We start from the raw sequence: 16,698 nt of genomic DNA, 5'->3' as shown, positions 1-16,698 counted from the left end.
ATGTATTATACAGTGAAAATTTCACCCTCTCAAATCATGTTTTTTTAATAAATCACTTTTGATCATGATTTCAGATAATCTAGGTTCTTGGGCTTTGATTCTCTGTGAGCACACATGTAAACATGCATACATACATGCATGACTATCTCCACAAGTTCCCAATGCTGGATGTCATGAATCTGTTAAAACTGACAGCAAGGCGATTTAAACTGTTTTGTGCGGATTTTTACAAATCTCTCATATTTCACAGAGATAAGGATCTTTTCATTTTGGCCATCATACGTATTTGTGCTATCTCCTGTTCCTCCGTTTTGATTTTGTAATCAGCAGTTTATTATTTTTAGAATTGTAGAGTTTTCTACTATTCAGTCTATAGGGCAAGCTTGCCCCCAGTCTCAGTCTGTAGAGTGATTCATGAATCCAACAAGCTTTCAGGGATTAGGAAGTCAAAGAAGTCACCTGGACAGGCGTATAAACAGGAACCCAGGATCCTCCTTTCTGCCCAGGGAACTTCGCAATCTTAATAAATGGGGTCACGCCACCCTGTGGCACCTTTGTGTCATACAGTCTTAGAGTCTAGACTGCCAGCCACAGGTGTGATCAACATAACCATCTCACTTTCTAACCTCAGGTGTGTTATCCACGCTGCTGCCTCACCTGTCCCCACAGCCTGACTCGCAGACGCCCTCTGCCGGAGGAGCTGACACTCAGACATTCAGCAGCCAAGCTGACAATCCCACACTCACGCCTGCTCCCGGCGGCGGGACTGACCCACCAGGTTTGGGGGCTCTTTAGACATGGGCAAATGTCAAGAGTTCTGAGAGTCGCCTCACTTTGAGAATGGTGTGAGGAGCTGTAGCCACTTGTTCCATGTGGCGCATTTGCTGATTGATGGATGGTTTAGCAGTTTTATAGTTACCCATAGGATGCAAAACAAGGAGAGAAAGGTTATTCTAATAGAGATGAAATAATACTCAGGGCTGAGGCTACAGCATTGTTCTGTTTCTATAGGTGTAGCTGTTGTTTAGTGGAGACTGTATTCACCGGTGACCAAGAATAGTACATGTGAATCTTTTAGACCTTGAGCTTCAAACAGCTGTTAAGAATGAAAGGCTCCTTATTGATGAAGGAGACTCAAAACTCATTACCACAGTGACATTGTCTTTAGGGAATGAGAAGAATGGAGGTAGACAGTCACATTTCCCATGTAGACTTCAAGATTCTCCCTTTTTTCTGTTCTTATAGCAACACAACCTACTCACTTCTCCCCCCTCCCCACCCCGAAAACAAGAGTGTAAATAACTTCACGGTCTCATTTTATATGGAAGAAATATAACTATGCCCTTTCTCAGGTCACGGTTCCATAATATTGTACCTGTCCATTCAGTGGCCTGGGTGCTTGACAGTGAGTGAGACGTGTAACAGTGGCTTGCTGGCTTCAGGATGCGTCAAGCATGGACAGCAAAGTCCACACATGGGAGAATTATTATTAGGATGATAACAATATCCTCACCTGACCCTGTTGCCCCAGCAGAGCAAAATGGTGTTTTGTTTTGTTTGTGGGTTTTTTTTTGTTTTTTGTTTTTTGTTTTTGTTTTGTTTTTTTTTTTTTTGTTTTGTTTTGTTTTGTTTTGCTTTAAAAGCAAATCCAGACTAGAAATCGGGGAATGGAGGAAGCCATGAACAAGAAGCACACTCCAAGGGCTCCCTTTCACACAAGCCAACCCGGTCTGCTATAATCAAAGAAACCTTCTTGTCACATTGGTTAATTTTGCTAATGAAAGGATTCATTCTGTGTAGTAAAAGTTAAAAGTGGTAAAGATGTGTGGCACGCTCTCATCAAAGCTGTTCAGATAACAGCCATGGGCTACTGACAAAAGAGAACAACACCTTGCACCAACACGCAAACTTACTACACATGCGAACCTATTTTCTCATCCCTGAACCTAGAAATCTTGACGGTGAAATGAGCAAGTGAGCTCTCAGATAGGAGCTGGCTCATATTTCTGTTGCTTTTTCCCTGGCAAGCTAGTGTAGTGCTAGTCATCTGATGGGGAATTAGTGACCATTCATTGATGGTCTCTCCTGGAGGTCATGATGTATGGGGGAAACATGTAACAGGCATGAAGTACTCTGAAGCCTGGCAGTGAAGTTCTAAGCAGGATATACAGCTCTTTTAGCTATATTACTCTGCACTCTGCCAGCAATTGGCAAATAAGGGGATTATATTGACATAATGAGAATTGTGTTGATATAAAACTAATCTGATATCTGCCTGGTATGGGAGTCTTCTTAGTAAATGTAGTTTTGGGACAATCAGACGATAAGAAGGAAAAGCCTAGGGCTCAGATGCTGTACAGGCAGGAGATTATTTACACTTCAATTCCAGTGAAACTGATGTACAGTCCCAGTACATCTTTCCCACCCAAAAAGGCACACACACCTGAGACTCTCAGCAGGTGATCGGGCCCCATTTCCTCCTTGGCACCATTAAAAAGACAACCCTTTTACCCTCAGGGTTGGGTTACTCTTCATGTCATTAGTACCTTCAAGACTGTCTCTTTCTCTTCTCTTTGGAGTATTTTTAATACCGCCCATGGCAGCAGGAGACTGGGGCATTGACTTCCAAGCTATTTCCCAAGGCCAATACATTTTGTTCCTGTCAACTGGTACCTAAGTTGTACATTTGTCTGCTTCTGAGTTCATCTTTTTCCAAGTTCTCATACTGACAGAACATTCTGTGAAATAAGGATTATGGAATGGGTTAGGGTTAGGGTTTGGCATTGTAGTGTGCTGTCGCAGGTATACCAGATAGCTCCTTGCTCTGCCTTAGTTCAGTACTCACATCCATGGCAGCATGTGGCATGATGGAGTGATAGTGTTGGTGACCCTTCTGATTGCAGGTGTGCCAGGGGAGAGGACTGTACCGGGGACCATTCCTGCAGACACAGCCTTTCCTGTTGATACCCCCAGCCTTGCACGCAACAGCTCTGCTGCCTCACCTACACACACCTCCAATGTCAGCACCACAGATATCTCTTCAGGTGTGACCATTATTTAGCATGCCTTTAAGGATATGGAGGCTCCAAACTTGAATGAGGCTCTTCTCTGACTCCAGATACTATTTTCAAATTTCCCATCTATTTTTCAATCTTGATAAGAAAGAAATTAGGCAAAAGAAATTTATGAAAAAACTTTTGGGGGATTAATGTGATTTTACTATTATTATTGTACAGTTTATGACACCAAAATTGATAATGTACATTAACAGCTTGTAGCTCTAGGATTAATCCAACTGCTTGAACTTTTCTAGACAATCTAAAACAAGTAACTCAGTTTCCCTTTTGTGAAAGTGTCCCCTCTAATACTCATTTCATAAAGCTGATATGAAGACTCTACATGGAAAGTTTTGACATAACAGATGTAAGAAAATAATTCGACCAGTGGCCAAATTAATATCTAAAATAAAAAGAGCTTATTCAACAAAAAGTGCTAGTTTGGGGCAAATTCTTTTTTCAAGTAAAAATTATACTAAGGAGTGAATAACTTCCCCTTTTCATTGTGACATAATATTTAAAATTACCTGAAATGTGTGTTATGTGAATGGATTTTTATATGCATCTTTGACTCACTTTGTTATCTTGGAAACATAAATTCAAATGATCAATTCCAAAGAATCACTTAGCAAATTATCTTGGGTAAAGATTTTTTTCTCACACTTTGAGAGAATGAAACTAATTAACTTTTACCGTTTTTGTTCATTTCCTTGCAGGTGCCAGCCTCACAACTCTTACACCATCCACTCTGGGCCTTGCAAGCACTGACCCTCCAAGCACAACCATAGGTGACAATCTTACCCTCAGGCATGCAGGCCTACCTCTACCACTGCTGGGGATGTCCTTACGGACTTCCTGGCTTTCTCTACCTCAGGTTTCCCTCTTTGTGGAATCTAGAGTTCAAATCCTAATGGTCATAGAGCAGAATCTAGACATTGGTACAGCAAAGCTGTAGTTGAGACCCCTGGGATATAATGTCATTGCCATGGCCCCCAAGAGTTGTGGTGTTTATGAGGAACCATGTAAGCAATAGCCAAGTCTGTTAGAACTTATTTCTTTGAAGAGAAGTTGTAGCGTGCAATAGAGTAGTTTTTATCAAAGCCACTACCCTTTTCATTGAGGAGAGGCAGTTTCAGTTAATTACTGAGGGGCATGGAGATAGATGAAGGGGAGACACCTCTTTGAAGATCTGTGGCAGTGATGTAGTCATTGGTCATGAGGTTAGTGCTGGCAATCCCACCATTCTCCCAAGGTTCTCATAACTTTGAGAAGATTAGCAGAAGTTCATTTACTTCTAGGGACTCAGACTTCAAGTTTTTCAGTTAAATCAGTGTTTTGCCCTCAACCTGTGGTTCTCAACTTGGGGGTTGAACAACCCTTTCACATGAGTCATCAAACATTGTCAGAAAGCTCACATATATATGATTAATAACAGTAGCAAAATTATAGTTATGGAGTAGCAACAAAAATGATTTTATGGTTGGGCGTCATTACAACCTAAGGCGCTGTATTAAAGGGTTGCAGCATTGGGAAGGTTGAGCATCATTGAGCGAAAGGACTATTAAAACATGATAGTTACTTTGAGATCAACTAGCTACCTTGGATTTTGTGCTTCGTAAGCATACATAGGTTAAACCTAGAAACAAAGTAGCCTTTATCTATTGTTATCAGATTAAAACAAAGCAAAACAAAGACATGGTATCACTTTATAGGGATTATAATTATGGAAATCTAGTTTGAGACCAAAAAAGTGAATGAAGCCTTAAAATATTTTGGTAACGTATAAATTTGTTCCTGTCACCATGCTGGCATTAGATCTGTACTGAAAAGTCTGCATATAGCTATGGTCACAGTTGGGTTTATTGTATACTTTAATGAAGGTAATTTGTAGTTAGCTCACTAGTGTATAACATTTCCATGCTTGAGATGAAAATACAAAAATTAAGCAAGCTGTGTTATGTGTTAAGCCTAAGTAGATAGACTTGCCAGTTTATGGAAGGTCCATGAAGATGATGAACATGCCAAAGATGAACACAGCAGACATATTTTAAAATAATTTCTCAATGATTTTCCTCTTTTTTTTTTAATCTCAATTACAGCTACCACAACGAAGCAAACATGTGGTAAGTTTGTTGACCCAGCAGCTGTCTCTGTCACTTGGGAGCAGCATCTTAATCCTGTCCCTCTTCCTGCCAGACTTTCAGCCTTTATTCACTGTTTCTAGTTCTCATGGCCAGCTCTAAATCTTAAGAGTCCCCATCTCTTTCATTTTCTTCCTGCCCTTGTGGTAGAAGCCAAGTCCTTCTTTGTGACCACCATTACTCTTCTGTACCCTTGGGAGTCACAACACTCCAGACAGGTCCCCATTCACTCGAGGTCAAGGTCATCCTCCACTGATCTGTTTTATTAACATGATGTCTCAAGTTCAAGTTCTTTCCCTCTCTGTCTGCATCATTCCTCCTCACTTCCACTCTTGTCTTGAGTCACATGGAACTGCCTGTATCTTCCTTCTTGGCTCTACCTCCCCTGCTTTTCCTCCTCTGCGTTTGGAGTCCCTCTAGCTCTCCTTTTGGGTACTTGGTTTTGTTTTCTGACATCTTCTTCTACTTGAAAAACTAATTCAGATATCTAGAGTTCATCTACCCACTCTATCTGAAGAGAAATCTTCCTTTTGCTTTTATATTATTTGCTGCCTAATATTATTTTATATTTTTGCTTAGCTCTAGTACTTTAGTCTGTGTCTATCTCCATGTAATGCTTCATTTAAAAGTTAATTTCATCTGATTTATCTCAACATGCTTAGTATTTAAGACAATATTTAAATGTAATGAAGGGCACATATTTTTGTAAAATAAGAACAAATAAATAGGGTCTGTAAAGATGGTGGTGAAGTGCTTGTCACATAAGCAGAGGACATGAGTTCTGATACCTGCTACCCTGTAAAAAGGTGAGCTTGGTGGCAGATGCCTGTAATCCTATTGCTGGGATAAAGGTAAGAGGATCCTTAGGGCTGCTGGTGTGATACTCTTGACAATTAAGAGATAGACTCTGACTCATAAAATTAAATCAAAAGAAATAGGGAAAGAGGCCTGGTGTTAGTCTCTGGTCTCAATACTCATATGTATATGTGTGTGTGTGTGTACTCCCTCACATACATGCACAGATGAACATGTATACATGTACATACATACACAACACACATAAACATAGAAAACAATTTTAAAATGGAGATGTAACTTAGCAATTGTTTAAATGAATTTTTTGCCAGTCAATAGAAATTGCTGACACTAAACAATGGGGTTTATGAAGATTTATTATCATGTGTAATGATATTCTATATGCAATGGAATGACTGAAAACTTATGGTTTCTAAATAATTCATACTTAGATAACTAAATGATTTATAAAGACATTTGAGAAAACAAGAGTAGTTATAAAGTAAGAAAACATTTTCATACAAGTTTATTAGAAGATAAACTCATTTGTGGTTTAATTCACCAAGTATTATTGAATTGTTGATAACAGACAGATATATCATAAACCCGAGTTAATGATAATGAACAAAATAGACTAGTTATGGTTCTCATGGACTTTTCAATTTAGTTGGAAAGATAGATACCAAACCAATAATTATCATAGTATAAACTGGGATCTTTTATAGGAGAAAGGATTTCAAAATAATGATGTAGGGGTACATGATACAGTTCTTCTATTTTTCATATTCCTGGAGATACTGTGCTACAACCTACAATCTGCTTTGGTGATATTTTGGTATATTACCTCTGCTATATGCTAATTATTCTTTTACTTCTGCTTGCTGAGTACTGAATTTGAAACCCAAAATACACTTATTTCATCAGATCATTCTCTGTACAAAAGAATATGTTAAGACATTTGTATCCAATGTAGTATCATTCATTCTCGATGATGATTGTACTAATTTCCTTTTTTTTTTTTTCCAGCTGCCATGTTTGGGAACATTACTGTGAATTACACCTATGAATCTAGTAATCAGACTTTTAAGGCAGACCTCAAAGATGTCCAAAATGCTAAGTGTGGAAATGAGGATTGTGAAAACGTGTTAAATAATCTAGAAGAATGCTCACAGATAAAAAACATCAGTGTGTCTAATGACTCATGTGCTCCAGCTACAACTATAGATTTATATGTACCACCAGGTGAATGTCAATTTCTCTCTATCTGGGTATTTAGAGCAACAGAAGGATTTCATGTATGTGTTCCTGTGCTTCTTCAAGCTAATGTGGTCAGAAAAAAGAACCGAGGGAAAGCAAGTGAGCTTTGATAAGAGTGTGTTTCCTGCTGAGAACCCCGGAGAGCAGAGAGAAATACACACTTATTCCTTAGGACCACCACCTGGCTCTCTTATTTCTTTTATAAAGAGATTCCCAGCTGGGAAGTGGTGTCCCTCACCTTCAATCTCAGCACTTCAGAGGCAGAGGCAGGCAGATCTCAGGGTTCCAAGGCAGCCATGGTTTACAGAGCAAGTTTCAAGACAGCCCAGGATACACAGAGAAACCCTGTCTCAAAACAAACAAAACAAAACAAAAAGCAAAAAACACAAAACTAAAACAACATAACAACAAACCATCAAAAAGCAGTTCCTATGGATTAGAAACAGCCTATTTTGTATTTTGTGAAATAATTATACATAAGATTGCTGTTTTTTCATTTTTTTCTTTCTTCTTTTTGGTATTTCTTTTTAAATTCAAAATGTTCTCATTAGAGAAAAGAATGTAGTTAAACATCTAATGTTTTCTGGAAAAAAAAATCAAAGGGGGAATTCTAGTTATGTTAATACCAAAGTTGTGATCACAGCACGTGGAAGGCAGGAGTACCTTATGTGTTCAAAGCCAGTCTATGCTGTATCTTGAATTCTGTGGCAGCCTTCACAGTGTGAGATTACACCTTGTTTCCAAAACCCCAAACAGATCAACAACAAGCGTGAAAACAGCAAAGAAATTGTTTTTCAAATGGGAAAAATCAGCCGTTTATCTTGATGTTTCCTTGAGTTGCATTTATAAAAGCAGCACACATTTCTACTGAAATCTGTGGTACGAAGAAAATATGTTATCTTCCCTAATGAATGGCAAATATCTGAGTTGATAAACAAACTGCCAGCAAGTGGTGTCTACACATATAGATATATCAAAACACTAATAATGTGCACATATTTGTATAATTGTGCATCAGCTGAAATGGAGATAAATTAAAAATTAGGAATGTGACTAGATCATGAAGAAGCATCAGACCTTGGGAGAGCTTAGATGTCCCCTAGCGAAATCTCCTGCTTGCAAGACTGTACTCCATGAGTCTTATTTCAGAGTTGAGAGGGTTCACATCTCCACACCAGGAACCATCACCTAAGAGCACCTCTCCGTTTCCTCCACAGGGACTGACAAGTTTTCGCTACATGACTGCACACCAAAAGAAAAGGCTAATACTTCAATTTGTTTGGAGTGGAAAACAAAAAACCTTGATTTCAGAAAATGCAACAGTGACAATATTTCATATGTACTCCACTGTGAGCCAGGTACGATGCTGGGCAGAGAAGTTCTATTATCAGAAATTATTCCAGACGTGGCTTAAATGTTCTTTCTGTAGCCTTGTCCTCCTCACCCACCCTCAGTGATCCGCCATAAATTAGAATAAAATAACCCTAGTATCTCTGGCACTGAAACAAATTCACAACGTAGATAAATGAAAAGAGCAACCCATGGATGATAAATATTATGAAAAATTAATTAAAAGAATTTTCTTGAGTACTGTTATATACCAGACATTGTTGAAAGGGTGATGAGATGCAGGCATTATAAAAGAAAGATGGTATCCATAGTCTGTAGAAAGGAAGCATAGTATTATCCACACCGGAGGTTGCTTTCTCAGACTTTCATACATGAAAATCATTGGAAAGTTCAAGAATCTGCAGGTAGCAAGGAAAACAAGTGCTTCTAGGAGGGAACATGGGTTTCTCTAGAGGTTGGATCTTTTAAAACATATATTTGAATTCAGTGAGGTGGACTCTTTCTCCTCTAGGCATACAGCTATGTGCCAGGACACACTTGACAAGACAGAGGGAGGTACATACACCCAGAGGCGGAAGAGGAAATTTCACTCTGATTGTAAACATTGTGCTAACAGGAAATTGCTGGGCTAAGATACAAATAGGATGTTCACAGCTGGAACAAATATATGTTGAGTTAACATTTTTTTAAAAAATTTTAAATAAGTCACAATACTGATTTCTCAACAAAATTGAGTATAGCAATGTTATCTGCAGGATCTTGGTTTATTATTTCACCATTTTCAGAGACTTGACCTTAACATGAAGTCTTAAACACATGGTGCCATAAAAGAAGCCCATTTACTATGTGGCATTTCATATACTCATGTGCAATACTTACTTCTTTCAGAAAATAATACAAAATGCATTAGAAGAAATACATTCATACCTGAAAGATGTCAGTTGGACAACCTTCGTGCCCAAACAAATTACACATGTGTAGCAGAAATCTTATATCGCGGTGTAAAACTCGTCAAAAATGTTATAAATGTGCAGACAGATTTGGGGAGTAAGTATATCGTTTATGTTTATAAAATAAATAAAATTTCTTTTTCTTTTATGGGTTTACTTTTATTTTTGGAGAGTCATAGAAAATAATGGTATAGAATTACAGAAAGCATATCAGTGAAGAAAAAAGTTTAAATGCACTTTAAGGTCAATTTTAAAAACTAGGTTATACAAACCTAACTAAAGTTCTTTTTCTGTTGTTCAAATTGTGTCTGCCGTAAGTCTGGTAGAAACACTTGAAATGGTTTACATAGATTATTCCCATTTTATTCATTTTCTCCTCCCTTCTTTTTATAACACCATTTGTTCTGTATTCTAACACTTCTTTCACAATTATGCTCTGCTTCTAATAGAAATAAAATAAGCAAAGAAACTAATAAAACTCAAGCAAATCTACATGTTTAAACATAAAATACGGAGTATAGTTATCAAATTTTGGCAATAGAATTAATAACCGGATAAACCTTATTAAATAGAAAGGGGTTCTACTTGGGAAGTCAGATGTGAAATTTTCAAATTAAATGTAACATTTGATGGTAAATGCTAATTTTTTAAAATGGTGATTAATGAATAATCAACCATAAAGAAGACAAAAGATGTCATTGCTCACAAGCAGTAAAGACATTTTTAGAAGGAAGAGAAGAGAAGCAGTAGGAAAGGAGGAAGGGAGAGATAGATGATAGATAGATAATAGATAGATAGATAGATAGATAGATAGATAGATAGAGACAGACAGACAGACAGAAAGAAAGAGAGAGACAGAAACAGAGAGACACAAAAAAAGAGGAAAGAGAAGACTGGGAGAAAGGGAAAGTAAGGGATGGAGAAAAAAGGGAGAGAGATAAAAAGAAGACAAAAACATAAATGAAAGCAAGGAATGATGATATATATCTGTTATGTCAGCTGCTTATGAGTCTGAGGCACAGTGATCACAAGTTGAAGACCTGCCTGGACAACATAGTTAAGAACTATATAGTGTGTGAAGGCTACCCTGAGCTACATGCAATCCTGTTTTTGCAACAATCATTACAAGAACAAGAACGATAAAAGAAAACTAGCAAAATACATTATGATTTTCTAGTTCTGTACTTGTTATTGTTGAATTTACTTCTGGTTACGGTTCTATTTTTCCTGTAATAGTATTTTTTTTCCTAAATTTCATTTTCACATAAAGATACACAAACATGACTCTGTTTCATGCTGAGGACAAAGGGAATACCCAAAGCCAAGTCCATCACTAATCTTCCAAAATAACATTAAGCTACAGGATAAACAAAAGTTTAATATCATGTGGGTATTAAAATCTTTGAGTAAGACCAGGAAGATTGTTCAGTGGATGAAGGCACTTGCTGTCAAGCAGGAATACCCAAGTGTTCACAGGATATACGTGATAGAAGGAAAGAACCAATTTTTATAATGAACACATGGACACACACATACACATAGGCACACACACACATGCATGCTTGTACACACATGGATGCAGATAAAATCCTAAAAATAAATGAACAAACAAACAAACAAATTAAGATTAGTACAACCACAACCTTCTAAAGTCAGTCAACATAGGGGAAATCCTAGAAAACTAATGGTTATACTTAATAAATACCATGTCATTTGAATAAATTGTTTTAGCGTCTTTATAGAAAAGTGCTATCAAATGCCCAGCAGTCCAAAACACAGATGTTCCATTTCTCTAAAAGCTAAAGTTATGAACCATCTAATCAAAACAATTTGGGATGCCATTTTTGTATGTTCAGAGTAGGCAAGTTTTCCTAAGAACTCTTTTTAAAAGCAAGATCATAAAAAGATTAATAATTTTGACTTCATAGTTAAATATTTCTTGTCTTTGAAGTGATTGAAGGAAATATTATATACAATGTGCACTACAGGGAAGTATCCATAATTTATTTATTTAGTGGACAAGGACAATTTCTCAAAATACATCAAAAGCCCTTTCAGCTACAAAGCAAGACACCAAACATTCCAATTTAAATAACATAAAGCATTTTGACTCCGTAATTTACAAAAGATATAGAGATGATGACTAGACTCATGGACAACTGTTCCTCCTCATCATTCATCTGAGAAATGAAAGAGATTGTATACACTAGCAAAGACTAACAGTATTGATGAGGTTGTAGCTATTCACCCAGGATAGGAAGAAAGAGTCTATCTGCAAGGCAGAGTAGATCCATGATATGCATCCACTCCTGGAAAGTGATCAAAGAGTCATCAAGTGCTTGATGAAAAAAAATATCATAGCAAGTTAATGAAGAACAGTGTTTACCTTTCTTTTCCCTAATGGGATGGTTACCATATAAAGATAAAAAATGTTTTTTGAACTGTTAGTTTGGCCGTTTCAGTCTAAGGCTGCATGTCCCTGTGACACTGGGTCTCTGATAGGAACATCAGATAACAGTTGTAAGGTCGTATCATGAAGAGAACTACTCCTCTTGTGTGTCATGAAGGAAAAAGAAAAGAGAAGAATGGGGAACCAACTGACTCCATTTGAGGATGTGTTTGCCATGATCCAAAGACTTTTTTTTTTTACTAGCCCTTACCTCTCCAATAGCTCTCCAAGACCTGTTGTGGTATTCACCATCAAGCTATAGCCTTACTTATGACTAAAAGGACAGACTTATGATATGTAAAAACATCAAAGTGCCATATTAAATCCAATATAATCTTTTCAAAATATTACTGTTTAATTCTATTCATATATGATGAATACAAGGTGACATTCAAATCACAGCAGTAGAAAACAGATCAGAGGAAATGTGATATTTCTCAAGAAGGCTCATTTTGATTTGCAAGTGGCAAGGCAGGATGCTAGAAATATTCTATATTAACTGTGATGGTAGAATATTGATGAATAAACTCATAACTCATCAAACTATTATCTTAAGCAAGTAGCTGTGGATATAAACTATGTCTCATTAATTTTATTTTAATACTTACCACAGCAATACCTCAAGATACCAAAACACATGGCCAACTGTGGGAATATTCTGATAGAAGAGAATATTATTGGGTAGTCTTCAGATCAGTGGGATAACTAGCCAAAAAGAATCTATGAAAGAAATCTAATCTAAATGATCCAGGATAGGTCTAAGAACTTCACTGAGATTTTATTAATTCACAATTAATCAAAAGATAGGTATTCATGATTCAAGCTGGCTATGTAAATACTTCTTTTCAGTGTCTTATTTTTCCCATTATAACTTTTTCTGTTTTTAACAGTTCCAGAAACGCCTAAGCCTAGTTGTGGGGATCCAGCTGCAAGAAAAACGTTAGTCTCTTGGCCTGAGCCTGTATCTAAACCTGAGTCTGCATCTAAACCCCATGGATATGTTTTATGCTATAAGAACAATTCAGGTAATGTAAAATTCCACTAGGGAAACAAAATCAAGAATTTTTAAATGTTGTAATTATTGTTTTAGCCAGGGAGCTACAAGGCTTTTATGAAGGTGATGAGAGATTCATGTTTGAGTTTGCTTAGATGAACACGCATCTCATGGAGAAGAATAAATATCTAGATCATTTATTAAAAATAGTGGACAGGACTAGAGTCCTTTAGAGCAGGTTACTCATCAGGACATTCCTTTATCTCTGGGCTAAGGTGGGAATGTACTTAGCTCTCATAGAATCCTCTCTGCCTTTGGCTGGAAGGAGCCAGACATAAGTTACCAAGTTTGAAATCTAAAGAACCATTTTTCTTTGTATATTCTCCTACATTTCAATGACATCATTTTGCTTTATTCTTAAAATCATTATAGTCAAGTGACTAAAAGAAAGTTAAGGGGCATGTTGCCCTTAGCCTAAGTGTTATGGAGAAGAAGTATAAATAGTGTATTTGTGAGTGTGATAAGTCAAAAGTTATACTGATAGAACTGGAGAAATAAAAATGAGGGGGATGGAACAAAGGGCTACTTACATCCTCTGTTTCAGTGGACCTGTGCCACTGAAACAGAGGATATCTCTGTGTAGCTTTTTCAGGGATACATTGTTTGTTTTCTTCCTGTTTTTTCAGCATCTTCCACTAGTCCATTCCGCTACATTTATATTCTGATATTTTCTCTACTGTACTGTTTGCATATCAGAACATTTGGTAGAGTTAAGTATGTCTATTGTTTCTTTGAAATTTTATAGTCTAAAAATATCTGTATTTGTACTGAATCACAGAATTAGGGTAAGGATGGGATGAGCTATTAACAATTTGAAGAGTTTTGCGTGTCTGCAGCTAGGATAAAATCCTTCTCATTGTCACATAAATATAGCACTGTCCAAATACGATGCTTGCACGTGGTTTAAGGAGAATGGAAGGGAGCTTGAGTGATATCATGTATCTTTTATTCTCCAAAACTATGAGCTGATAACTGAATTGAGCCTCCACTCTCAATTGTGTTGAGACTGCCTTAAAGACCAGTAGAAGCCAGTCCCTAGCCCATGATCTGTGACAGCAATCAAAATGAGTTGTCTGCATCTGAAGGCTGCTCACCCTCTGTTTTCTCACCCATGTCTAAGGTGTACTGCAGTGAGACCCAGTCTATCTACCAAGGAGATTTAACAGGATCGTAGCACCATTCAGTTCTTTAAACTATGCACACTGGTCTAGGTGCAACGCCCAATTCAGAATGCACAGGTCTAAGGTCTTGGAAATGAATGCTTTTAAATCTAACTCTACATTTCATCTCATTATTTCTCCATGCAACTGTTTCAGCATCTCCAACAGTCCGAAATTAAGAGAAGGGAAATATGTCTAGTATTCACTTCTCTTGTGTTATCAGGAGATTTTATAATGTTCTACACAAAGTTTTATTTTAATATGGTCTAATATCTCAAGAGAGCTGTTCATGTGATAGAAATCAGCTAGTGCAATTGAAGATGATTTTTCAGCAACCCTAGGTGGGCTGCTTGCTATTGTTACATTCATGTTTTCCCACATGTTATATTTGGAGGAGCTGCAGCTTTATGTGATACTGACTGATCACTGGGAAAAAGGAGTTTTCAGCTTTGTGCATTCAAATGATTGATTTTGAAGAGCTACTAAAAGAAATGTGCACATTTTGACACTGTGATGATGTTAGGAGTCATTGTGCATATCTTTTAAATATGACCCTTTAGTTGTCTCTTTTGACATTGCAAAAATCCCTTGGCTACTAGTATGTGTTCAGTAATTCCATTGGGGTGAGCATGTCTATACTGTTTGAAATAGTGCTCACAAAGACACTTTAGAGGAGATTGAGTCTGGAAATTATCAGTTTATTACTTCTGATATTTTCTAAAAAAATAATAACTGGTGGGAATACTGCTATTACTTTGTGAAAAAAGTAAATTGAAGCATTTAGTGGAATAAGCTTTCACTTGTCACATATAGTTTGATTCTCTGAGACCTCAAAGTATTTGTGTTCATAAAGGAGCCAAGAATGTTTATGTAAAGTATTATGGAATGTGTTTAAGAGGGTTCTTCAGTGGAAGAGAATCAAGAGAATGCATGTAACATTATTAGATTAGTTAATACAGTCTGAGACTGGGTTGTCCTTCAGCGTCTATCTGCCAGCGGCAGAGCCATAAAAAAACAGTAACTGTTTGGTCCAAGAGGTTTGTAACCTCGGAAAAGAGGGACCACGTTCCAAAGCTGGCAGCCTAAATGGCTCCTGCAGAGTCACTCGTCTATGCTGTGTTCAAATCTTAAAAGCAAGGATGATGGCAACAGGGAAAAGCACGCTCAGACTTTCAACCAAAGCTTGAAATATTTAGTAATTTGAAGCAAATATTCCAGACATTCTAAGTACTAAAAATCTCCACTAGTTACTTGTTTTAAAAAGTATACAGATTTATTGTTCAAAGCTAAAATAAAAAATCAGTTTCATGTTTGTTACAGTAGGTAAAAATTTAAGCTTCATTAAATGACATAATGAAGCTATGTTTTGATGTACAATGCTTGTGAAGTCACATAGACAAGCACAGGAATTTGGGTCACTAAGTAAAATCCAAGCAGATCTGGAAATCAGTACCCTTAACTCTGGGATATTATCCCAGTGATGAAGGCATTAACCTAAAAACCAAACACCTGTACTGGGGCATATACAGTTTGCGTGTCCAATGGGCCTCTCTTTCCAGTGATGGCCGACTAGGCCATCTTTTGATACATATGCAGCTAGAGTCAAGAGCACTGGGGTACTGGTTAGTTCATAATGTTGTTCCACCTATAGGGTTGCAGATCCCTTTAGCTCCTTGGGTACTTTCTCTAGCTCCTCCATTGGGAGCCCTGTGATCCATCCAATAGCTGACTGTGAGCATCCACTTCTGTGTTTGCTAGGCCCCGCATAGTATCACAAGAGACAGCTACATCTGGGTCCTTTCGATAAAATCTTGCTAGTGTATGCAATGGTGTCAGCGTTTGGAAGCTGATTATGGGGTGGATCCCTGGATATGGCAGTCTCTACATGGTCCATCCTTTCGTCTCAGCTCCAAACTTTGTCTCTGTAACTCCTTCCATGGGTGTTTTGTTCCCAATTCTAAGGAGGGGCATAGTGTCCACACTTCAGTCTTCATTCTTCTTGAGTTTCATGTGTTTAGCAAATTGTATCTTATATCTTGGGTATCCTAGGTTTTGGGCTAATATCCACTTATCAGTGAGTACATATTGTGTGAGTTCCTTTGTGAATGTGTTACCTCACTCAGGATGATGCCCTCCAGGTCCATCCATTTGGCTAGGAATTTCATAAATTCATTCTTTTTAATAGCTGAGTAGTACTCCATTGTGTAAATGTACCACATTTTCTGTATCCATTCCTCTGTTGAGGGGCATCTGGGTTCTTTCCAGCTTCTGGCTATTATAAATAAGGCTGCTATGAACATAGTGGAGCATGTGTCCTTCTTACCGGTTGGGACATCTTCTGGATTTATGCCCAGGAGAGGTATTGCTGGATCCTCCAGTACAAGGGAACGCCAGGGCCAAAAAAAATGGGAATGAGTGGGTAGGGAAGTGGGGGGGAGGGTATGGGGGACTTTTGGGATAGCATTGGAAATGTAATTGAGGAAAAT

General features: G+C 37.6%; 1 protein-coding gene across 9 annotated transcripts in view; it reads left to right on the top strand.

The window, feature by feature from the left end:
• Positions 1–16,698, top strand: part of Ptprc (protein tyrosine phosphatase, receptor type, C) — a 112,898-nt gene that overhangs the window by 54,959 nt on the left and 41,241 nt on the right. For 5 of the 9 annotated variants that reach the window (NM_001111316.2, XM_006529258.3, XM_006529259.3 and 2 more), the window contains 8 exons: positions 632–778; positions 2,904–3,044; positions 3,773–3,844; positions 5,156–5,179; positions 7,019–7,234; positions 8,467–8,607; positions 9,488–9,646; positions 12,889–13,023. In NM_001111316.2, coding sequence (NP_001104786.2) covers positions 632–778; positions 2,904–3,044; positions 3,773–3,844; positions 5,156–5,179; positions 7,019–7,234; positions 8,467–8,607; positions 9,488–9,646; positions 12,889–13,023 — 1,035 coding nt within the window. The remainder of the gene's footprint in view (positions 1–631; positions 779–2,903; positions 3,045–3,772; positions 3,845–5,155; positions 5,180–7,018; positions 7,235–8,466; positions 8,608–9,487; positions 9,647–12,888; positions 13,024–16,698) is intronic. The other 4 variants (XM_006529262.4, XM_006529261.4, NM_011210.4 and 1 more) reach the window with 3 other exon arrangements.

Source organism: Mus musculus, chromosome 1 (genome assembly GCF_000001635.26).
Source record: "Mus musculus strain C57BL/6J chromosome 1, GRCm38.p6 C57BL/6J".
Lineage (NCBI taxonomy): Eukaryota > Metazoa > Chordata > Mammalia > Rodentia > Muridae > Mus > Mus musculus.
Note: the sequence above shows the minus strand (reverse complement) of the source record. Positions and strands in the feature narration are given on the sequence as shown.